Below are 26,484 nucleotides of genomic sequence, written 5' to 3' on the forward strand. Positions count from 1 at the left end.
ATCATATATAGCATCGTATTACCGACAATTTTCTACGAATATTAAAATAAAAATCATAGAATACCAGTTTTGTTAGCCCGGGTCTTCGGACTCCGGGGGTTTTAAACTTGTAAATTTTTATTTTGATATCCACGGAAAGCTGTCTATAATACGATGCGATAAATAACTTTTCCTTGATTAACTTTGTTTGTAATTTAGGTTCGGAAAACAAGTCAAGCAGCCCTTCTTGTCCTACTTGAACAAGGCCTGGTACACAAGTCTGATGTGGAACAACAGGTAGGCCCCCCGCAGGGTTAGGAAAATGTTTAGTCAGGTATCTAAAGGGATGAGACAATGGCCGATAAATTTATGTTATTCTCCAATAATGATACACAAAATTACCCCTTCTTTAGATTACGATTATTGGTTTAATAAATGTTTGGACACTACTTAATGAACCAAAATCAAAATTCAATACAAGTCCTCAAAGGTTGTTAAGCAATTTTCGAGATCCTTTACTTCAGACAAAAAAACTTTTTGTTTTAGAATTTCTATTTAGCGCCAAATGTTTTTTTCCTAAAAAAATTAACGCCATTACAATATTTGTTGATATATTTCTTATATCTAATCTTAAACGATTTAAGTTTGTGTATCAATTTTATATGTAAAACATAATTCCTTTGAATTTTTGATGGAAATTAAATGTCAAAATCAGAATTTCTTTTCCCTTATTTCCCATTTATATATTTAAACCTCCTCCCCCCCCCCTCCTCCCCCCATTTTATTTTTCCCTTATAATCAAAAGTACGTTTAGTGTATAATTTTCTTTAAAAATTATTTTTTAATTATTTCCTCAAATATTTTAGTATCGGACTAAATGAAATCAAAAAGGCCATTCCTTAAATAAGTTTACCCTAATAAAAGGCCTACATTAGCGCAGCTACTCTATGACTAGGTAATAACCTATTGTATGAGGTAAAACCTTTTTAAATATGATTTAAATTTATTTTACCTACCATAAAAAAAATATGATGTCGAAAACATTCCTTTTCTGAGGTTGATTTGGTTTTTGTTTATTGAATTCTTGGATTTATGTTGAGTTGTGTTCCCTAGAATTTTGTTCTGGTGTACTTTCACTTCCGCAATCATGTTATCAGATTAGTATAACAGCACAAAATTCCAAGGTTGGGAGGGGTCAATGGGATGATTATTATATTATTCCCCAAAGTTTTATGATTGGTACGTTGATTAAGTTGAGTGTCCAAAAGTTTCCACCCATAATTGTAATCTATAGACGTAGTAATCTAATGATGTACATCAATTTATTGGCTATTGGCCTATCTCTTTAGATCCCTGCCTTAACTTTCCTTTTAAGGACACTTTGTCTTTTTTCCAAAATAAAACACCATGACAAAAGGCGGAAATATATGCACAGTAAAATTTCTTTAAGACTATGTCAGCTTAACTATTCATAAATACCCCCCTAACCCCAACTATTTCATTTTCTATGTCCTTTGCCATATTTCTTTTTACTGAATAAATGTTGATTTTAAGAAGTACATATGTTAGAATTATAAAGGTTTACCCATATTTCAAATAAGTATACAAAATATTGAAATAATTTTATCTTAAATTCTTCCTGTCTTTTCACATTACATAACTTGTAAAAAATGTTAGATTTAAAAAAAAAATTACATCATGAATTTTATTTCCCAAAAGAACCATCTTAGATATAGAAAACTTTTTATGTGATTAAAATTTTTCCCTATAAATCGAAATACAGAAAGCATTTCTTAGTGTTTCATAATTACGCCATTTTTCTTCAGGTGTGCCCAGTTATTCTAGAATTCACAGAAATAACCTCTGAAGATTACAGAATCGAAGCCACAGCGGTAAGTTCCAAACTATGTCATAGATTGCCTATTTGAAAGTAAAAAAATATTGTAGATATTGTTGGTTAAAGAACTTTTAAATAAGCAATCAATTACATGTCTTTTTAAATTTTGAAAATATTAGGCTTTTTTGAAGATACTGATAATATTTGGATATTAAAAGCACTGAGTTTAATTTTGTAAATTGACATCATTTAAATTCTGCGGTGTTTCTCTTTAAAAACATGACTCTTAATGTACAATATACTGGTGTGCTAATTATCAAATTAGTTGCTAATGATTTAACTGCTCTAGTATACACAAGTCTCATTAGGGCGGATGGGTCGAATTATAAATTGGGGGTGTGGATCCTCCCCCCCCCCCATGCAGATATTTTGCAACAGTTAAGACCATTACAATTTTCCCTCTTTATTTTGCAATGTTTATACCATTTAATTTTTATTTACATATTACATATCTTAGACATTAATTTAATGAAGTAACATTTAATATCTAGGAATACTTGCTTGTTTAATTTTAGCTTTAATATTTTGCAATTTTGCCTTAGATGCATTGATTTAAAATTGACTTATATATTATAGGGGGAGGGGAGGGGGGACTTTAGGGGTTATGACGTACGTTTGGATCAATTAGTGGGGCTTATATATCACACTCTATACAAGCTTTATGCTCAAGACAATTTTATTGGTACAGACATGACAGGAATTTACTCTCCCCATCCCCTTTTCTCAGTCCCCTTCTTCCTGTTTCTTTGTAAGCTGACCGCTCGTCTTAGTGTGAATAGGGGAATGGGAGATGGGGGGGGGAGGTAGGGGTCAAATGATTCTTCCTCTTTTCTTAAGAAAAGGTGATTTTATCTTGACGGAAGTGAATTAGATGGCAGGTGTTAAGTGGAGGAAAGGAGGTTGGGAGAGGGAGGAGTCCAGGTGTAAGGGGATGCGGGACAGGTGTTAATGGTAAAGGATCTGTTATGTGGGGCGGATGATAGAGGAAGGGGAGGGTGAAGGTTGGCTCACACGCTAAATTATCCAAACTATGCAATATCTATACCTGACAAACATACATATTTTAAATATTTCTCTCTGAGGGGGGGGGGGGGCAGCATCTCAGAGGTACTCTGTCAATTTAAATGGGGAATTATATTAATACTGCGGGGGTGATAATTGGGGAGGTCACGCTTATTTAAACAATAAACATAAACTTTAGGCCCACAAGTATCTTTAATTCATAAAAATTATTTGCCGCTAAATTTTGATTGGATCCATTTAAATCTTCATAAAATTGATGCAATTAATAAAAGATGAAATTTTGATTTTATTTTAATAACATAGGATTAGAGAAGGCCAAAAAATTTGTAGCTTTTAGTGCATAGGTATGAAACTTGTTATTATAGTTTGATATCTTGATGGGAAATCAATTAAGATTTGCCTCGGGAGGGCTTTATTGTGAGAGTGGTGGAACAAAACCATTTAGGAGGGCCCTGCTTTTTTATTTCATTGAAAATTATAACATAATTAGCCACATAATAGTTTTAATTATTTGTATTAGAGCTCTTTATTTAAGTGCAAGGAGAAAAAAACTTCGTTTAAATAAGATGAAAATTAACATATCTGAAATCGTATTACACATGATAATTTTATATTATTTTACAGAGAATTGTGTCTGCCGTTTTTTTCTATCCATAGTGCCTTACCCTCAGGGTCCTTTTTTTAGGCATCTAGTCGTCGCTAGGCATTATAATGATATAAATAAGTAAAATGCGCATGATGATAAAATGCATAGAAGAAATACCACTGTTTAGCTAAAAAGTATGCCACCACCGTTTTTTTTTATAAAACAAATTCTAAGAATTGTTGCCGATTCGGGCAAAACCATTTTTTACGCTAAAATACTAAAATTCTCTTTGATATTGTCTTAAAGCCGCCGGCCTACTCTCATACCTTCGGGGAAAGGATATGTAAGTGCATAGCTGCGGGTGGGGGTGGGGGGGGGTGGTTATGTATATATTTATGTGTAAGCAATGTATGTAATTCAAAAAAAGGTATTGTACTATATAAAGATAAATATATGAATGAAGGATCTTGGTATCTGTCTAGCTATCTATTCTCTATAGATATCTTTTACTTTTTATTTTTTATTATTTTTAAATTTTCACTCATGTTTTATTTTTTTTACTTTTTTCTAATATTTATTTTTATTATCCATTAGGAACCCACAGTAACCATTTTAAAACTGGCATTTAAACTTTTTTATTGTCATTTTTTATGTCCAAAATTGTAATTCATACGTGTAAAGGCTTATTTTGTTTTTGTAAATGTCATTTTTTTCAGAAAAATATATGTAATAAAATTTAGTTTATAAAAATGAAATAAGCCTTTATGTTTTTTTATTTTAGCAGGGTAGAATGTTTCATTTGATGAAAAAACTATTTTGCTCTACCTTCATTAAAAAAAAGATTTACTTGTAATTTGTTTTTTATTTGCAAATAAGTTATCCTCAGATGAAACATCCCTCCCTGTTACGTTAGCAATCTAGTTTGAACTCCGGCAAGACAAAGATGTTAAAAAGCCTGCAGAAAAACGCCTAGGTTGACCGGGATGAAAGACATGGGTAGTGAGATGTAACATATTATACCACAGCTCACTGACATGTCTTCCGTACTGTGCAGCTGCCAAACCACACGAGTGTACGGGACGTACATACGTCCGAAATCAGTAATTATTAGTGAACCAAACCAAGAAACTACTCCTAATATGTATACAAAGTAAAGAAAATTTTCTTTTTTAGTTTAAAAGCGTTAAATTAATAAATTGTAATTTTTGGCCAAATCTGTTGCAGATTTTGAGACCTTTATTTGCAAAAGTTGCCAAATTAACCGCGAATTTTCCCCAAATCTGAATCAGAATTGGCACAGTGTATTATATGCTTGTGTGTGTGTGTGCTTCAATTATTATTATCTATCTACCTATGTATGTAATCTTTGTATTATAAAGTTTTTTTATTGTAAAAAAAATATGCCAGTTTTTAAATGGTTTTTAATTCTATTTCTTATGTTTGTATATTTTTGTTTAGTTATTTTCTTGGGGGTCCATTATTTATTTCCACATTTTCTTATAGAAAGGGTTTATCATATTTTGGAATTTTTTAATGCCTTTTTTGTAGCTTAAAAACTGTATTATTTATCAATTTCTATACAAGTTTAATTTTTCCAAGTGTATTGGTTAGAAAATAAGCTGTCACGCAGCAGGTCAGATGCTAGCTTGAGCAGCCGTGCGTAGCATTATGAGCGGTCGGGCAGCTAAGCTTGAGCGGTTTCTAGGTAACATCACAGCTGGGTTGTCATAGCGCCTGGTTAGAATCAACATTCACGTGGTTTTATATTCTATCACAGCCAGCTTTGATGATCACCTGCCGCTAAACACATTCTAATTAAAGAGTAGCTGCGCTACTATTAACACACAAAATATACCACAAAACATTTAGGCAATTTTTTGGACACCCTTTTTTAAGTTATAAGTTCTAAAAGAGCGCTGTAAATATTACTAGTAAAACGTTGACAAAAATGAATATAGAAAGTTAAGAGGAGGGGGGGGGGTCATAAAGCCTTTTTACTGGGGGGGGGGGGGGGTGTTTAAAGTTTAGAAGAGGGATTACAATGATAAGTACATATAAGCCATTCTTATGTCAATTTGACCAGGTGTGCTTTCATTTCCGCATAATAGCACATTTTTATTGCATTACATTTTTGCAATATACAACTTAGTTAGGTGAAGTTTTTAATGATACTTTGTAAGTTAAGAGGGAGGTATAGTTTCTGCTGTAGTAATAATATGTGGTTCTAATGATTTGCTAATGTGGTACATGGTGCGGAATTGACTGGACACCAATCTGACCAAACAGTATTTACATTTTTGCAACCACATTTTTATTGTCAACAAATATTTATTTAAGCAAAAATTTGCTCAGTTTTGGTAATAAAGCTTCGCAAACATTGAAAACTCTCTCTTTTGATGTCCCTCTGGGTTAGTTTTGACTTTTTATACAACCCCCTTTTTGATCAGGGGGGAGGGGGCTTTTTAAATAATGAGAAACTATTTTGGCTACAAAATTTTTGACTTAAATTATCATAAAAACAAAGATGTTTGTCTTAATTATGATAAATTAACTGATGGCAAAATAGGATTTGTTCTGTTGAAAAATCCCCAAAAATGTTATGAAAAAATCTCTCAATTTTTCAACTGGATGTATGAAAAGGTGTGTAGTTTTTGAGTAAGTTTATTACGGGTAGGGGCTATTGCTTATTAATGTACCAGAAATAATGTCATATTTACAACTAGAAAGCTACTCTATAATTTTTAATATACCAGATTTTTGATTTTTTGCCTTACTGACTGAGTTTTTTTTAAGTTTTTTGGGTCTTTGGTTTAAATATTAGTATTCTCTTGCTTTGTTGTAAAGATACTTAAAAATGATTTAAATTAGTTTCATGACAATTTTCGCAGATTTACATTCTTGTTTTAAAATTCATAATTTTTGACGTCTTGTTAAAATTAAATTATTAGCAATAAAAGTTTTTAATACACAAATTCTTTTCATTTACCTTAAATTTTTTTTGTCGCCAAAAAGGTAGGTAGTGCTTTGCATTGCTATATTAACAAAATTGAAAATATGAAATTTTACAGAAAGTTAAGTTTATGAAAAAATAAAAGGGTGTCCAAAAAAATATTTGAGATTCATTAAGATTCGAAGTCATTAAGAGCCGTTTTGCTTACGCCTGTTGGCCGTCGTGCCACCGCTGTTACCGGCCGTATACATGCTACAGGCTGCAGTTCTTGTCAAATGGCGGTGATGTGTCGATATTTAGTCAGCAATGATCACTTTCATATCACAGCCAGTTTGACGAGTCTTGCACCCTGATAATACCTCAATATACGCCCTAAAAATGTGCAGATTTTAAGCCTAATTTTTAATTGAAAAAAATCTATGAAATTTTGTTACGGCGCTTCTGTACAAGTATATGACATCTTGTAACCCTCCAAAGCTAGATATGGTGTGTACCTATCTTTATCACATATCACAGCTAGCTTTGATGAGCGTTCCAGGCTTTGTCACATTCTACATTTATCAGGCCAAATCATTTCCATCGTCTAAAATCAAAATATTGAACTGTTGTTGAATAAAAATGTAACAAAAAAGAGAATTTCATTATAACTTTATAAAATGGTTTTGCTTCGAAAACAAGGTTTTAAAAGAAATAATTTCTAAAAATAAACAATTTTGGGTCGGCTTAGAATATTAAAATATATAAAGTTGGTATGCAAGAGAAGGTTTTGTTTTGATAGATGGGCCTATGACTGCTTATTACAACATCTAACGTTGTTTACAATATAGCGCCCCAGGCCATACCATGTATATTATACAGGATAGATATAAAGTAGTAAATATCTTGCAACCTGGCATATTTATATATTTGTCAGGCATAGATATACAGGTAAATGGATAGAAAAAAATGGATATATTTCTCGAGAAAAAAAACAATATGTAAACTATACTTTTAAAAGAGCAATCTCTGAAAAATAATAAAAACAAAAATTTCTTTTAAAAAAACTCTTTTGAATTTTACTTCATAACTTAAAAGAAACACTTCGAATTTTAAAAATCCCTTTCTTCCTGAATTTGTAATGGCAGCTACCTTATTTTGCTTATCATACAGGAATTTGTATTGCAACTAACATTTTATTAGACTACATTGGAAACTTTTAAAAACGGTTTTGTTTTTATTTCAGTACATCAATTGCAGGGACCTTAAGGGATAAGACAATGGCCGATGAATTGATGTACATCTCTTATGATGATACACAAAATTACCCCTTTAGTAAATCAATATTAGTTGCTTAAACGTTAGATCACTCAACTTAATAAACCAACCAATCAAAATCCCCCAAAGTTGTTAAGCCAACGAATAAGAAAACGTTATTATTAAACTTTGGGGACTGATGTAATGAACAGCCCATTACCCCCTCTCTTCTCTAATTGCCTTATTCAGTTAGGGAGTTGAATCCATTTTTATAGAAGCAGAAATATAATCTATGATTATGGTTTGGACCCTATAAAACTGTAATCTACCCTTCCACTTTCCCCTTTCTTGGTGAAGATATCTTCAACGCCGATACGATTTTTGAAATATAAGATTCCACTTTTGTCTCTCTTGTTGAAGATATCTTCACCAAGAGAAGGGAAAGTGGAAAGGTAGATTACAGTTTTAGAGGGTCAAAACCATAATCATAGATTATATTTCTGCTTCTATAAAAATGGATTCAACTCCCTAACTTTTATTTGTTTGATTTTTGATATATTTAAAAAAATAAAAAATAGCTGATTAAAAGTTGGCCTAATTACTTGAAATTGCAAGACTTGTATTTTTATACATTTTTAAAAACAAACAACATAAATAAAAATAACTAAACTGCGTATATTAGGTGTTTATATCAAATTATTGCGTAGTTTTTACATTTCTTATACATTTACAGATAATATTGCTCAAATCATAACTTTTTTTAAGCATAAAAGGCAAAACATTTTTTTTATTAAATCATTGCTTGTACTTTTTTTACTGTCCTATTTTTTATATAGTTGCGAAAATAAAAATATGTGTATACTCGACATACGAAGTTGATACTTAGTATTTAGAGCTATTAGGCCAGTTATGGAATTAAGGCTATCTTTAAATCTCACCTGCTATATCTTAATATATGCAACTAAATTTTACTTGGTCAATTCTAAACTTAAATTTATATTTATTTTCTTTTTTTAAATAGATAAAAAAGTAATATTTTATTACAATTAAGTATGTGTTATTTTCAACTAATTAAAAAGTTATGAACAACTTTGGGGGCTTTAGTAAATTTTGATTGGTTATTAAGTTGAGTGTTCAAACGTTTCAACCACTAATTTTAGTCTAAAGAAAGGGTAATTTTGTATATCATCAATGGGGAAGTAGATCAATTTATCAGCCATTGTCTTATCCCCCTAAGTTTATTTTACACGTTTTAAGAATACCTACTTTCGTTGTCTTTTGGAAATTGTGAAAGGGCTGGGTGAGTATAAATCAAGAAGGATTCATCTGAAGACTTATGTGCTTTTGCTTAAAATGGTGTAAAGTGTAATAATAATTGGGGGTTCTTAATTTTAAAATGTTCAATATTGTCCTATTATATAAAGTAGTATGGTTTTATTTGTCTGAAGCTTAAGATTTTTAACTCCACCAATTGACTTAGCTCCTAGATGCTAGGAGCACAGATTCTAGTCTTTTAAAAAGAAACATTCGGGGGGGGGGGGTGGTTCAAAGTGCATTTAAATTTTAATTCCTCTGAGCAGACATATTTTACTTAAAGTATGTTAAAATTTAAGATAAAATTGTGTAAATGTTGTACTACTTACTATAACCTCTAATTGATTTATTGGTCAATTAATTTATGGGCACATGTCCGCCTAGAATTGATACCTTATGTTCTTCTGTCCATCCATACATCCAGCTATTTACCTTTTTATTACCCTAAATAATCCCCCCCCCCCCTAACTCCCTTGATTTTTGTTACACACCATTTGTTGATTGGGTGTTGGAGGGTGGGGGGGGGGGGGGCATTTTAGGGGTCTAAAATTGAAGTTTAATTACCTGAAATTTAGATTCGCTTCATAGAAACTGTATAGATTGCTTAATTTATTGCTACCTACCTATTTTTACTCCTATATAAATTTTTGGGGCCATATTGAAAAAAATAGCAACTCCCCCCCCCCCCCCCCTTAGGATGTTTTTTTTAATTTTCCGGGTTGGTTGACCTACCCAAAAGTAACTTGTACTTTACTCCATTTGTCTATAAAAGTATATTTTACGTGATCCCCCCAAAAAAATTGTATTTCCAAAGATTTAAAATTCTTCCCTTCCATGAAATCAAAGACATTTTTTTAGGATTTAGTGAAGTAAAAATGATCCTTCTATAACTATACACTATACTATTTCACATATTTTTCAAAAAATAAAAATAAGGTCAACGGTTATAAACCCCCTGCCCCCTTTTTTTCCACCTAAAACGGGAAGGACTCTTTTACGGCTTTTTTTACAATGTGCCAATCTAATCTGTTTTGCTTCGCCACCCTTGTGCCCTAGACATTTTTAAAAGCGAAGCTTTTCAACAACGTTATTTATGAATATGCATGTTAGAAATGTATGATCATGCCTGTAACAATAAGGTACAACGTTATAAGCACAGCAACTCTATAATCATCGCCAGAAAGTCCGCACGTCCTTAATAAACATGTTATCAAGCATTTTTGATTTATTTTTGAAAAGGTGATTTCTAAGACTATAAGACACTTTGTGATTTTGTTAAGCTTGTTTTTATTGATATATTCTTACTTTTAATTTTTCTTAGGGTTAGTTTAAAGCCTAATATCTCTTAAATGCCATGGCTAATTTATTTGTGCTTTTGTAGAAAGCTTCATATTGGTCCTAGGAAGATTTATGACAATTTTCTAGCTTCTTCTTTAAGAATAAAAATGCCCACGAAGCTAGGGATGAAGTTTATAGTTCTTTTATATTTGTAAACTACGAGGTTTGGTGATAATAATTGTAAGAATAATATTATAAAGCTTAGAGTATGCTGTATAATATTCTAGTATAGTAGAGACTCTACCAGGGAAGAAGGGTCAACGATGGAGAAAAAAAACTTTAAAAATTATATCTAAAATGATATACTTCTGTCAAAAATAGAATTTAATGCATAAGATTATGAGGAAGATTTCTTGTCTCATCCCAGGATCCCTGAGACTATAGTGAGGTGCCGAGGTCATTGCCCTACAAGGCTGCAGATAACAGAAAGGGGATGGGGAGCCTTCAGGGGTAAACTAAGGGGAGAGGGGTATTAAACTAAATTTCCTGGGGTTGGTGTGGGGGTAGGGGCTATGGGGGATTATAGTGGGGGGATGACTGTAGGGCCTATCAATAAATATAGAAAGTCTAGATACTCAATTCCGTAATTTGACCAATAGAAGATACTCAATTCCGTAATTGGACCAATAGGAGATACTCAATTCAGTAATTGGACCAATAGGAACTGTTGCAGGAACAATTCGACCACATCATTGGTAGGTATGAAATGTTAAAAATCTTGATACAAATATCAATCATCTTTCATATCCTGTAAATCAAAAATATTAAGAAAATATTTTGTCTGTTTGGATTTTCCTTTTGAGTTGAACGGCTTTTTGTGCGCTACTGACCATCTAAGGGTAAATCATCTATTGGACTATCTCACTTCTGAGACACACACACACGCACACACCATTGCTATAAAGGAGAAGGTTTATTATAAAGATGGGGGGTGGCTGTGAGGGGAAGGGGGGAATACGCAGGGATGGAAGGGAGATTTGTAGGGAACATGTTTACTGAATGTTAAGTGGATGGATTCACTTCTGCAATAATCAATCATAATCAACTTAAATCAAATATTTAACAAATTATGTGGTGGTGGTAATTTTTTCTTTATTTCCTGCCCATTTTTATCAGGAGCGAAGCTACTTTATAATTCACTTTGTCTGTCCGTCAGTCCCATAGCGCCACGGGGAAAACTGTGAGTTTCTCAGCTGCTACTTAAGATAGATTGCTGATCTTTTACATTTCATTTCATCTGTCTTTTTATGCGATGAACACCTAACATCTGTTCTATAATTCACCATGTCCGTTTTTCAAAACATGATTTTTAGTGCTTAGCTACTTGTGGTTGTTGTCAACCTTGTTATTTTCTTTAAAAAAAAACAGAATTGATTAATTTGATAAATATATAATTTTAGGATTCATTGATATAACATCTTTTTAAGACAATTTTAAGTATCTTATTACTTAAAAGATATCTTCAGAAGCATGAAATTTTGATGTCTTTTATGTATCACAATATCTATTTTATTATGGCATTATACATATTTTTTATTGTCATTTTAAAAATATTTAATTAAAGAAAACACAGTAATAGTTCTTCCTATTAGATTGATAAACCTAGTATGTTTTTGATGTAAGCATTTTTAAAATGTTAAAATTATCCTCGCACTTACATAGTAAATTAATTATCCTCCTGATCCAGTTTTACAAATTGTCATTGACTGATGGATTAAAATGATGTATGAACTGTCTCCCCCCCCCCTCACACTCCCCATGCAACTTTTTTTCCGCCACTCACTTGGACATATGACAAAATTTAGACAAATCTGGCAAATTTTTACCTCATAAGAGAATAGTTTACATATTTATCTTGAACCCTTCCTAATGCACAAAAATTAAAGAAGCATTTTAAGTTAGGTCTACCTATATTGTATACTAGCTATTTCATTTGATTTCAAAATTTAAATTATAAACCATTTAAAATTGAGGAGAATAATGTCGTTAATGTTTTTAAGAGAGTACTTTTTAAAGAAAGAATTGTCCTTTATTTGTTTTGAGTATTGAATATGGGCAGATATCGTCACCCCATAGATTGTACAGGGTCCTTCTTTTTAAATATTACTAAAACTTTTGAAGGTGTTGGAAAGGGGGTAGAAATTTTTATTTTTGAACCCAGATAATCTTTAATTGACTATGATTCTATGGTCTACTCAAAGTTTGTGCCTTTTTCTGCGCCCACAGCCTCTAGGTGGCTCCTTAATTTGAAATTGACAACTTAAGACCAACACCCTGTATATTATTGCACATGTCTTCTAACAATAAATACTTAAGAAATCTAGTAAAAATAATAAACATATTCTCATACAAGAAACTCTTTACAGATATTTGTCCTTACAAAGCCCAAAACTTCAGGGATCTAAAGGGATAAGACAATGGCCAAATTATGATGCACAAACTTACCCCTTCTGTAGATTACAATTAGTGGTTGAAAGTCTGTTAAGAATAAGAAATCGTTACAAAACTTTGGGGACTAGAATAATAAACAGCCCAATGTCCCCCTCCCTCCCAGCTGTAACATTACTTTTTTTTACTAGCTTACAAGAGACTGTGTTATAAACAAATTATGAAAAAAAATAGCCTGCTTATCAAAAATAAATTGAAGCCAATATGTTAAAGATGAAATATTTCAAACATTGCACACATTGATAAGGAACTTAGCTTACCCTTTTCATCCATAAATTATTTATTTACACTCTAAAATTTATCATCTTAAAATTAATTTATAATTCCAATGTTGATATATGTCTAGTTATACAGCTGAATATGTTTACAAGGAAATGGATAAGTGATGTTTATCAGTAAAATCAGTACTTGCTTACTTTCAGGGCTATATATTCCAACATTACCCAAAAAAAATAATTTTATTTCTATTATGGGGGGTTATTTTGCCAAAATTTGTGTTAAATTATTTTAATTTCCTAAATTTTAATTGTTATTAATTTAATTGAATATGTAAAATGTATGCATTTGTGTGTGTGCGTGTGTGTGTGTGTGTATGCAATTGGTTCATGCAGTTTTGGCTTAGAAAACCAAGCAATAGCAAATATTGTGAGATCTTCACCCCTCCCCCACCTGCGCCGCCCCACCCCCTCATACTTTTACTAATGTACCTATCTGTGTGTGTGTGTGTGTGTGTGTGTGTATGGTATTGTTGTAGGCACACACACACGATGAAAAACAAACAAACAAAACTTATGTTGTACCTGTTCATTTATACAGTCCAATTCTTGACAATTAAAATTATTTAAATATTTATTTCATGTACCTCCAGCAATTTTCAATTATTTCATTAATATGATAGTTGCCAACAATTATCTAAGTATCTTATAATTTAAGCAATTTCATATAAAGAAATTTAGCATGATGCCACCTTCTTTCTGGGTTTTGAATTGATAAAATCACCAAAGAACTTTTTTCTCTTTTTTTTTCATCACTTTATTTAATCTCTCTCTTTTTCTATCAATTTTCTGCTTAAGTTTTGGACATTATATTCAAACATACAAAAAGACATGCAGAATAATTATAATTAGGCAGGGTTTGGGTTCATAAAAAAGACACTTTTAACATAATTGAATAATTAAAATTAAATCTAGATACTTCTTGAATAAGATTTAAAACAAAGGTCGTCTTACTTTAAAATTTATCTCAAATTTCAAAAGTTCCAAGAAAACTTTATATTGTAATGATAAACAACTGCCATTTTTTTCCTCAATTTTTAAAAAAATTTATTAAAGTTTTAATAAAATGGCCTTTAATGACTTTTAATACAAATATTAAAATTTTAGCGCTAAGATGCATAATTAATTGTTAAAGATTAATTTTATAAAATAGTCCGAATTATTATGACTGTCTCTCTACTTATCGATTCTTTCTTTCCCCCTCTCTCTCTTTTCCCTCCACGAATTTCTCTAATCTCCCCCCCCCCCCATTTCTCTCTTTCTTACACAAATTTTTCTCCCTTGCCCCCTCCCCTCTCTCCTGCCTTCCTCTTTTAAATAGCGTTTCCTGCATTTTTTTCCTCATGTAAATACATTTTTTTTCTTTTTAAGATACTTTAAGTGCTTTTTTTTTCTCCAATTGTTTAATCCGTCAAACTTTTATATTTATATTTGTCTAATTAGTTATGTAAGAAATATGTAAAGCATTAGATCAATATTAGTCTTGTTTTTTTATTTTCAAAAGTAGCATCCACCGGTCTTTTGTAATTTGGCATCCTTGGTACCTAGTAAAGTTATTGAACCCACTTCCATATACACGACTTGCCTTCCCCACCCCGGCCAATAAATATTACTTATTTCCCCATCCGCCCCCCTTTCCCCTCTCTCACTATCCCCCTAGTTCCCCCCTCATCTGTGACCGTTATTTATTCGATGAAGGAAGATCTCGATCATAACTATTTTCGGATAGATTCACCCCCTCTCTTTCTCCATTCCCTTTGAACTGGATGGTTCTGGATTATCTATTCCAAAACTTGTTAGTGATAAGGTGTTTATACAAGTGCGCCAATGTTTTTTTTTATAAAATTGTTAAAAAATGACATCTGTTTGGTTTTCCTTTGCAATTAAGCTTTTTTTTAGGTACAGGGAAGGTTTTTAACTATTTTGGGAGAGCGTATCTCCACCCTCCCAATTTAAAATCACACCCCCAAATTTTTTTTTCTGAATATTTCTTATTAAAACTCAAATTAAAAAGTAGAAGGGCGGTTGACTTATCCCCCTCCCACCTTAAGAACACCTAGAGGCTTTTTGGGGGCGTCCGTTGCCCCTAGTCTTTCTTAAAATAAAAGCTATGTCTTGCATTTTTTTTCAATTAGGTGTTTGATCACGAATTTCATATGGTAAAAATATTTTTCTTATTTAATTGTTATCCTAATAAGATAAAAGTTATGCTTGAAAATTGTTTTAATAGCTATTATTATATGTTGCATTTTTAGATAAACGTCAGAATTTGCGTCAGAATTTGCGTCATTTGCGTAATTTCTATTTCAGATTTTTATTACCCGTCATCATTTATTCTCCTTTCCCTTTGTGTCGCGGTTGCCGCGCTACAGAATTTAATGCAAAAAATTTAAACCCACGAATGACATATTCTTCTGTTTTAATTAGATACTTTTTCTTAATTCAAAAAATGCATCATATTTACATGGGCGTGCAAAATTAAAAACTCAATGGGGTATTTTAGGGGGGGGGGGGCAACCTTAAAGTACAACTCCACATCATTTTTTACATGCCATGCATTTGTATGAAGGTTTCTCATTTGCTTATTTGTCTAATTTTATTTAGACCATTTTTTTGGCCACACAAAAAAAGCCTTTAGACGATGGATTTCATGATTTTGATTTTAGCGGGATTTAAAAAAAAAATAATAAGACCTACCTAAGTGGTTGCGCGCCTCTAGCTGATAAAAAATCCTTACAATAAAGTAACAGTATGAGTCTGTAACCGAAAAATCTCGCTAACCGCCGAACCGATATGGTTCTCCTTTACAGTGTAGTTTCTTTTAGGTCCTGGGTAGCTTTATAGATATGGGAGGGTACCACCACCCTCTTGGGCCCCTAGATGCCCCTAAGGGGCGAAAACGCTAGTTTATTTCATAGTATCTAACTGCACCCCCCCCCCCCACCTTCAACTTTGTCATCCTCATGGGAGACGTGTTTCTGACCAATATGAAGATACCCTTAATAGGTAGGTCTTAGTAAACGCCTCATTCAAACTTGTATTTTGTCATTTTTATTTTTTTTTGGGGGGGGGGGTGGATTCTGAAAAATATGAAGATTCTTGAAGGGGTTACAGATCTTCTACAGCGGCCTTAATCAATTAAATAAATTAATGCCTTACAAGAAAAGCAATGGTTTCTTTAATTTAAATTATCCTTTTAAATGCGCCGCTGAATTAAAATGATGTCGATGCGCATTTTGTAAAGAAAAAAATTATTATTTTTCTGTCATTCATCTTCAACGTGATTTTTAAATTTTCATTGCAATTAAACTTAATAGACATATGTTTACTTGATTTTTAATAATTTTAGTGCTTTTATATCCATTTATAATCAATTTTTATAATAACAAAAAAGTATTTACCTAGTTATTATGCATATTTATTTTTTAAATTTAAGTATCCCTAACTCTTAGTAATGTACATTTTCTCTATATTCAGTTGTTGTCCAAGATGGCGCCGATGATTGGGCGGGAGATGTCAGAGCGGCTGTTCCTGGACAGGTTCGCCAAGTTGTGTACGGATCCAGTCTTTCACGTGCGCAAGGTTTGCGCGGCAAATTTTGGCGACTTTTGCGGAGTTGTCGGGCCAGAGGCGACGGAGAAAATACTGGTGAGCAGTTTTTTATTGCTATAATTTACTTTGCAACTGGACCCCCCCCCCCCCCCCACACACACACCCCTAAAATTTCTAATATCTTACATTACACTCCAAAGCGTGTTTTTAACTCTTTTATAAAGCTAGCCCTATGGGAGTTCTAAGCCTTTCAATAAGAACGTTATTGACTTCCTTAAAAAGACAATTTTTTGAGAAATAAAACGCCATTGCAATTTTAAATATTTTTCTAAAGAACTCCCATCTATAATAGCACTCGAAAAAATAAGGCCATTCGCTTCTAAAAGTGTGGGGTTTTTTTTTGGGGGGGGGGGGGAGGCTATTGGTGTTTATGGCACGGTCCATTTTAAGATTGCAAGGAATCTGCCCAATGTTGTATAAAAATACTTTACTAATAAAACTTTTCTAAATGGTCCATTGAATTGGAAACCAAAATAAAAACAAAAATCTTTACAAAACGCAAGTTTTTTATCCCATCAACCTTGCAGCAAAATTTTTAAAATAATTATTCAGATTTTTAAAGAAAACTATGAATAAAAATACTTTTTTTTGCACATTTACCCTTTGATTGCACGATCTTTGACTGTAAGGTCTAAATGTGCATGATACTGTATTTTGATTTTTAGTGGGCCATTTTGACATAGCCGAGGCTCGTACCTATCACCTCCCTGACTTTCTATGCCACAAAAAAAACAGAGAGGGAGTGGACATTGGGCTGTTTGTTACAGTAGTCCCCAAAGTCTTATAATGTTTTCTTATTCGTTGGCTTAACAACCTTGGGGATTTTTATTGATTCATTTAGTGTCAAAATGTTTCAACTACTAATTTCAATGTACATAAGGGGTAATTTTGTGTATCACTATCATCATTGGGGATGTACATCAATTGTCTTATCTCTTTAGATCCCTGAAGAAAAAAAAACAGTTATTCCTCCGTTTTTTGCTGCACAGCGATTTGCATGACATTTCTTGGAAAATGTTGATTTCCCCAAATATTGAATAAACATCAAATATGAACAAAATTTCAAGTCGATTTCCCCTGTTTAACAGGGATTCAGAGATAGGGTGGTAGCAGAGAAATTAATCTTTCCCCCCTACCTTCTCTTGTCCCCAAATTAATGTAATATATAATTAATAAATTAATGTATATATTTTTAACAGAAAAAAAGTTTTTTTCATTATTGCATCCCTGTATTACTGCATGTGTGCTACCATTAAGACACGAGTATTCAGTAATTTTATTTGGGGGTTTAAGTGATACCCCTTCCCCCATTGTTTTTTAATTTTAGTTTTAGAGTATGAAAAAGAGTTATTTATTGCAAAAATGTAATATTCTGTAATGTATAGTAAAAGTTTTACAATAACATTAAAAAAATACAAAAACAGAATTTGAAAATCATAATCCATAATCAAATATGCAATAAAGCAGCCCTGAAAAGCCATGACAAGCAACCAACACTCCATTCTTGAAAACGCCACTAAAACAATAAAACAACTTTTTTGCCATCACTTATAAAATATTGTTTTTATGATCCTCTTTTTATCAACATATACACACACAATTAAATGGTTATTATCCAACCATTTCATTACACACTTTTTTGCTATTTCCTTGAATAAATAGGATAATCAAATTCGAAGTAGCGAAGCCTAAACATGACTGACTGATGGATAGACAAATAGTCATACAAACAGACCGACACACCAAATATTGAGTAGATGCTCATTGGTAAAGGAATCTTCACTAAAAATCAGCAATAGATCTTTGATAACAGCTGAGGCGCTGATTTACCTTATATGACGGACAGACAAAGTGTGATATGGAGTAGTATTACTACAAAAAATATGAATTTGTACTTAACTTATGAGCAATTAAAGTTGTAGATTTCATCATCGAATTTTGTTCAGATAGAATAGATTTTGATAAATATCAACATTCAACCCTCTTTAACCTAAGAATTATCCTAATTTAAAGGGATAAAAAAACTGTCAAAAAATCAACGAAAAAAATCTATTAAAAGATGGTTTAAATTTCTCCATTTAAAGGCAAACAAACAAATTTCACGGACTGGTGCTTCTTTCAATTGATATAAAAATAATCAGAGTAATGGATTTATTATTACTTGGATTTTACACCAGATTATCATGTATGCTAATGAAATGAAACTAGTAACTGGCCAAAATAACAATCCACCCATCCACCCCCTCCCCTGCTACTTGATGAACGGCCTGACCAGTAAATGATATTAAAAGTAGCAACCTGAATTGACGACAATTTTCTCCCTGTCATAATATCTACATACATTGTACATCCATTATCAGAGTTATCATTATTAATAATAGGTCTGGCATTGAATTACAAATTAAAACAAATATTTATCATTGATCAAGTTAAGTGGTTGATCACGGTTGCCAGTGATCAATTCACTGAGTCAAAAAAGTCGGATACTTCTTAGTTTTTTATTTAAAAATGTTTCGGTTAACATGTCATCCTCTTCGGTCTATATAACATAAATCATATTAATTTGTAAACCATAATGGCAGAAAATAATAACGAAGAAATGCTTAAAAACGTATATTACAAATTAGCAATCAATAATGGTCTTACAAACTTTTTCAGCAATAAGGGTTTTTAAAAACTCCTCAGCATCCAAAGAACAAGTACATCAATAATTTGTGTTAAACTTGTATAGTAGTTTTGCTTTGTAAATATTACAATTCTAACTGTCCAATTTAAGCTGGCTGTGTGACATACATACAAATCTTTATAATGGAAATCTTTGCATCTTAAAACCTTTATTCTTAAAAAGCCAAAACAGTTTTCATAATTATTTAACAATTGACAACTTTGCTTAGAATAATCAATCAAAAGTAAATGATAAAAGCAAATAGTCATATAATTTTATTTCAACCAATCATCATATAATTTTTTTTATGTGAATTTTAAATATGAAATAAGACTTTTTTTGATTCCTTTTTGCTTTACTTTTCCTACTTCCACATAAGATCTACAGTACATCAAAACACACCCACTTACACACGCACACATACACACACACACACACACAGATTTAATTTCATCTTACAATTCAATGACAAGGGGAGTGTGCCTTTTATAGCCCCGCCCCTGTAATTCACCCTCTCCCCTGCTCCTACCCAAAAAAAGTTTGGTTTTTTTTTGTAGCAAAGATTCTCTTTTTGATTTGATCTTCTGTAATTTTAAGATGTAGGGGGAAAACTAAATCGCTATAAATCATTATTTTCAAATTTTTCATTGATGGAAGAAATTATATAACTTATTGTCATTTTAGCTACACTTCCTCTTACTTAAACCGTTCAATTTGTCATTTTTAATCTTCAACTAATTTGCATGTTTTCATCCTTGATAAGTTACTGTTTCCCCTGTTATATTATTAATTCTTAGTGGGTGGGTGTTTAAATTTACATGCATACAATAGAGCTTCATAGAACCTTGCAAACCCCCCCTTTAAATATCAGATCCAGTCTTTTTCCTGCTTTTGCACTGTGCATAGCATTAGTTCTTTGTTGACAAACATTACTGCATTAAATTGAAAATACAGAATTAATCTACGGGGAAAAAAAGAAATAAATTGCTTCATAATTTTACTCATTTCTAATCAATCTACGTTTATTGCAATTCTAGTTTTTTTCTTCAATTTCAAAGATCCTTATATATTTTATTATTTTTCACAAGTAGTCTAATAATTCTGTATTTCAGTTGCCCAAGTTCTACGCGTTGTGTACGGACAACATCTGGGGTGTGAGGAAATGCTGCGCTGATGTATTTATGCCGGTCAGCTGTATCTGCTCGCCAGAGGTCAGAAAGGTAGAGCTATCTCCGCTCTTCATTGGTCTACTCAGAGATAACAGCAGGTAAGGAGAATCTTCATAAGAAAACAGACTGACAGACTTGCAGTTAGTATATGTAGAGTAGCCTTTCTTGATAAAATTATCAATAAAATAAGCGAATATTTGATACAAATGTATGTTTTAGGTGGGTACGAATGGCGGCATTCCAAGCCTTGGGTCCTTTCATCTCAACATTCGCGGACCCCGCCATCACGGCGTTGTTGCACAATGAGAACGGCGAGATCATAATCACGGACAGAGAACAGCTGGTACACAAACTTAATGTCCTAGAAGAACAGCGGGCCAAGGAGGCTGAAGTTTTGGCAGCTGAAAAAGCTGCAGCTGCTTCTGCCGCTGTGGATACAAAAGAAGCAGCGGCACCCGCTGAAAGCAGCGAAGGAGATTCATCAGAGTCTGATAATTTGAGTATCAGTAGTGATCAGGAGACGGGGGCCCAACAGAACAGCAGTAGTACAAGTGAAGAAACAACCAGAGATTTGAGTACCGCAGCACTTGAGAACACACTTAACAACAACCCCAACACACTAGCAGAAGAACCTACCAGCACATCAACTGCCGACAATGATGACTCCGAGAACTCTGTTAATAATAATATTGTAGCAATGGATGAGAGTACAGATGAGGGTAATAATGAAGTCAACTACACGGCTGTTCCCGCCAATAATTTACAACAAAATGAATCAGAAAATGTCCATAAACAACAACAACAGCAGACAAGTTTTGAAGAAAAACGGGCCAGCTTATATTACAGTAATAACACAAAAACATCTTCGCTGGCGGATAATTCGGATTATTCTAGTTTTCTGTACTGGCGTGAACCCGTCCAACCTGTTCTGGATCAACTAGTTGAAGTTGATCTTACAAACACCGACGAACATGAAGATAAACCTACAGAAACTGGGACTGATGAAGAATATATTCTGAACAAGCTATCAGATTTTGTAAACAAGGATTGTTCTGAGAGATTAAAGACTGTTGATGTTAGTGGTGGGGAGGAGGAGAAAGGGGCTGTAGAACAACAGGAAAAGAAGGAAGAACAGGAATCAGCAGACAAGGTATGTTTGACATTCATTTTTAAGGGGGGTAGGGGGCATATTTGAAAATTTTGCATAAAGAGTGTGTTTAAGAAAGGCTCCTTTGATTTTCATAGAACCTTTTTTCCATTTTTGTAACTCTTCTTTTTTGTAAAAGTTATAAAAAACGCCATTAATTTTTCCTTTTTTAGTCACAAAAAAAAAAAATCTAATGTACTTTTCAATTTTAGGAAGAAGAAGACAGTGATTCTTTACCAGACGTTGAAAATGTTCAACAAAATCAACAATTTAACAATTCGGAATCAGGTAAGAAAACTAGTTTTAGAGTAGCATTGCTTATTTGTAATCATTTGTACTTAATTTAGTCCATATAGCTCTTTAAATACTGTTCTAGTTTGTGACCCTCTACCTATCCTTAAATAAAAGTAACAGGATGGTTGTCTGTGTGTGTATGTCTTGCTGTGTGTACCGAAGGATCTTGCTAACTTCTAAACCGATATGGTTCTCCTTAACAGTGTAGTTTCTCGTGGGTTTATAACTATTTGGGTGATGGTACCAAAAAAATTAGCCCATATTAATAAATGACCTTATTTCCAAAAAGTGGCGTAGCCGGTAGTTTATAAGTAAATAAAGAAGTCCTAATAAAAGTACATGTAGGACATGCTTACAACGTACCTATGTACAATTACATATATATACTTGTAATCGATATATTATTACTTAAATGTTGCACCAGATCTTCATATCTGTACTCTGATATAGTGAAAAACGCAGCTGGCTAAGATAATTATACCCCCCATCCACCCCCTTTATCTGGTCCCCCTCCCCTCCTATTGGATGAAGGAATTGACCAGTAAATGAGGGCAATATTAGCAAGCTAAATTGAAGATAAATTTTCCCTGTCAATATATCCACGTATATCTTATATCCATTATACTTGTATTTTATGTTCAAATTAAAACTAAATAGGTCAATGCTAAGTTGTATTTTTTTTTCAAAGTAATGAGGAAAAAATGTTATAAAATTGTCACTTTTATCATCACCCAGTCAGTCAGTCTCCCTTCCTCTAGGCATAATCCTGGGCCCAGTCCAGGGAGGGAGGGGACAAGGGTCTGGAAATTTCACTTGTACCCAATGTTTTATAACCACGTTAATCTTATTGTCAAAAACTTTGGGTACTTTTTAAAATTTTGATTGCTTAGTTGAAACTACCACATATATAAAGGGTGAGCAAAAAAAAATGCGTAGATTTTTAAAATTCAAATTGCGCGGCTTGTGTTAATGGTAGAAAAAAGGCACGCATATCGTTAGAACCGCTAAGAAGTCTATTTTTAGAAAATATAAAAACGATTCCTATGCTATGTATAGTTTAGGAGCTACGTGTTAAAATGTCCCAACTGACTTAAAACTTGACTTGCGAGTAAATTTTGGGACATTTTACCATCTGGCTCCTAGATTATTTGTAGCACAGGAACCGTTCTTATATTTCCAAAAAATACAGTTCATAGCGGTTCTAACGGTATGCGTAACATTTTTCTACTATTAACACAAGCAGCGCAATTTGAAATTTAAAAATGTAGGCATCTCTTTTTGCAAAATATCTTCTCTAATTTTTAGTTATATTTTAAAATTTACTCGCAAGTCAAGTTTTACACCAGTTTGGACATTTTAACACGTAGCTCCTAAACTATGCGTAGCACAGGAATCGTTTTTATATTTCCTGAAAATAGACTTCTTAGCGGTTCTAACGACATGCGTGCCTTTTTTCTACCATTAACACAAGCCGCGCAATTTGAATTTTTAAAATCTACGCATTTTTTTTTGCTCACCCTTTATATATTATGGGGGTGTTGATCAATTTACAGTTCATTGTCTTATCCCTTAAGATTCCTGGATTGGGCCTGTCAATGTCCTTTTGCCAGGCCTGGCTTGTCTTAGGCATTGTTTAGTTGTGAGCGCCAAGCAAGTATGAAAAATATTCAGACTGTTGGTGCCTGTTTAGTTAGCTTAAACTATGCTAACTATCTAAATATTTACACTTAACAGGAGTTACAATAATAACAAGGATAATACCAAATTAAATTTCGCAGCTAGTAAAGGGCTGAATTAATTTTAGCCCTAAAGCCTGTGCGTGCTATTAAGTCATAATTGTCTCCACCCTTTCCTGCTTAATTAAAGAAAATCCAAAAATGTGTATTTTAAGGTTTAAGAACTTTAAAAGATCCTTCATTTGATTTAAGAAAATATGATATTTTATGTTTCTTTTATATTAATGCTGGTGTACCACACACTTCCGCATTTGTATCACAAAATAAAATCATCTGAACCGCAAATTATAAGATAAAACCTGCAGTTTCTCATTGCTGTAAGTTTTTTTTTTGTCTGAAGCTTTAGTTTTCAATAACCTACTCCTTTCATATGTGACCTCGGATAGTTTCATTCTATTTTTTGCTCCTCTTTCAATACAGAGCCCCTTGATGCTATGTGCGCAGCTGCTATTTGGTCTAATCGCTAATTTGAAACATTATGCGGATATGATATGATGCGGAATTGTCTGCACACCCTACTCGTGCTGATTTGTTAACTGTTCAACATGCAAATTTTCTCATCAATGATTGAATCAAATCTTAGTTTCTGTAATTCTTTTTAAAAATATTTTCCCAGCCTTTTTCTGCGTCATATGTGACTTATCCCCTTCCCCCCCTGGTACACCCCCTTTATTTCATATTTTAACTTCTTTTTATCCTTTTTCTTTCCCCTTTTATTTGCCCAGCCCTACAAACCTAGATTCTTAACCATTTTACACAATATGAATATTACTTTCTGGTAAGTACACATACACACACATAATCACACACACTCACACACATCTTAAACATACACACACACACAAATAAGTGAAATTTTTGGCGAAGGATAAAAGAGAAAATGTTAGTTTTTTTTTCATTCATTTTAAAATTCATGTTTTAATCAATGAAGTCTTATTATAAAACAAGGATGATAACATCCAAACAAACGCAGCTTTATTTTGAATATTTTAAACTTTAAAAAAAAAATTTATGTGCATTACTATATAACAGTCCTGTCTGACCTTATATCAGACTCCAATCTATATAGAAAAGCTTCGCTTTTATAAATACATTTATAAAATTTAAAAATACAGTATATTAGAATTCATTATAATAAGTTAAAAAGGTTAGGTAATAGTGTAAAAATATTAATATTAATTGAGACAACCATAAATCATTCTTATGGGAGACGTGGAAATATTTAAAGTGGTGTACCTTAATATTTCGGGGGGGGTTGGGGAGGGGTTGAGCGACTATTTTCACCAAAGAAAATTATAATAAAATATATTATTATTATATGGCAAAGCTACTTAATAAGGTGTAATGTAAATTGTCTGTCTTTATACAATTTTTAAAGGGTGATTTACCTAAAAAAGATAAAAAGTTAAGGAGTACTTTCATGAAGGGTATTTACAATTTTTACATATATTGTCCATTAGGGGCGTCACCAGAGGAGCAAATGTGGACCAACCTCCCTGTAATTACATTTCAAAAGTTTGACGTCATAACAGGTGACCATGCACGCCCCTAGCTACAGGTGCTGGTAGGTGGCTGGTCAGTGCTTGCCAGCTGGCCTAACAGGGTTCTTCATGGTTGTGCAGTGTTGGTTTTTGTGTTAGTTTTTTTCTCCTTCTTTTGGAAAGGGTGTTCTGGTATTAACTATATTTAATACTCTATACTTAATGAACCTTTTTACTTAATGAACTTGTTCAAATGTAAATAACAACAAAGGCAAAGAATAGTTAATCTAAAGAAAAACTTATTTGCCTAAAAGTTTGGCTGCCAGTCTTATTTTCAATTAACCTTTTCTTATTAAAAAATTGTTTCTTAACTGGCGGGAAAAAGTTTTTATTCAAATTTTAAAAAAGTGTTTTCAAATTTTTACCTTCCCAGATCTTTTAGAGTAAAAGTTCTATTCCTAATATTAACAATGTTTGTCGTTATTATGTCAATACTATACTAACAAATGGAATATGGTTTAGATTAGAATTTTAGAAATATAGATTAATATAAAATAACTAACATTTATATATATTGTTTATAACTAATACTTGTTTTTTTCTTTTTCAGATAAACAAAACTAACAATTCTTCTATAATATTAAACAATTTTTAACATCTTAAGCATGATTTTAGTCTTACTCTTAGAGCTACAAAGGTGATGGAAAATGATATTGGATTGTTTTATTAATAGATTTTTTAAAGCTTAAAGTATAATATAAGTACTAGCATTAAGATTTTTTTTTTAAAGCTTAAGAGAGTACAAAGAAAATTAATTACAATAATTTGGGCAAAATAGTTTTTATTTGACTGAAATATCCCTCCCAAAATTATTCAATTTGGAGTTATATTGCACATTAAGAAATTCTTGAGTAGCGTAGCCTTTTTACAATGGCGTATTTATTTAGGGTCCCAAGAAGGTTCGTCTATGGAGATGTACGGCTCTGCGTCAGACAAAGAATCAGCTGATAATATTTGTACATTTGAACCTGGAATCCAGTGGGGATCTTTCTCTTCTCTCAAAATGTCCAGGTACGATTATTTCACGTATGACGGCTTTGAAACCGATTCATATCCACTGGATTAGAATTAGTTTTCAGCCATACTGAAAAATAATGTATAGCCTCATATCACTGACAATTTTTCATTTGTATTAAAATAAAAATCATATGATTAGTACCAGTTTTGTTATTCCTGAGGGGCCAAAAGGTTTTATTCTTAAAATTTTTCATTTTGATATCAGCGGAAAGCTGTCTATAATACGCGCGATAAAGAACTATTATATTGCTGCATTTTAG

The 26,484-nt window shown here is 32.5% G+C and overlaps 1 protein-coding gene across 12 annotated transcripts in view; it reads left to right on the forward strand.

The window, feature by feature from the left end:
* LOC145322145 (serine/threonine-protein phosphatase 4 regulatory subunit 1-like) overlaps positions 1-26,484 on the forward strand; it is a 180,418-nt gene that overhangs the window by 147,923 nt on the left and 6,011 nt on the right. For 7 of the 12 annotated variants that reach the window (XM_080163948.1, XM_080163944.1, XM_080163946.1 and 4 more), the window contains 8 exons: positions 199-276; positions 1,806-1,871; positions 16,521-16,691; positions 20,433-20,587; positions 20,709-21,639; positions 21,849-21,924; positions 25,127-25,198; positions 26,095-26,218. In XM_080163948.1, coding sequence (XP_080020074.1) covers positions 199-276; positions 1,806-1,871; positions 16,521-16,691; positions 20,433-20,587; positions 20,709-21,639; positions 21,849-21,924; positions 25,127-25,198; positions 26,095-26,218 — 1,673 coding nt within the window. The remainder of the gene's footprint in view (positions 1-198; positions 277-1,805; positions 1,872-16,520; positions 16,692-20,432; positions 20,588-20,708; positions 21,640-21,848; positions 21,925-25,126; positions 25,199-26,094; positions 26,219-26,484) is intronic. The other 5 variants (XM_080163952.1, XM_080163950.1, XM_080163951.1 and 2 more) reach the window with 1 other exon arrangement.

This window comes from Acartia tonsa, chromosome 6 (genome assembly GCF_053477335.1).
Source record: "Acartia tonsa isolate MP-2025a chromosome 6, ASM5347733v1, whole genome shotgun sequence".
Taxonomy (NCBI): Eukaryota; Metazoa; Arthropoda; class Copepoda; order Calanoida; family Acartiidae; genus Acartia; species Acartia tonsa.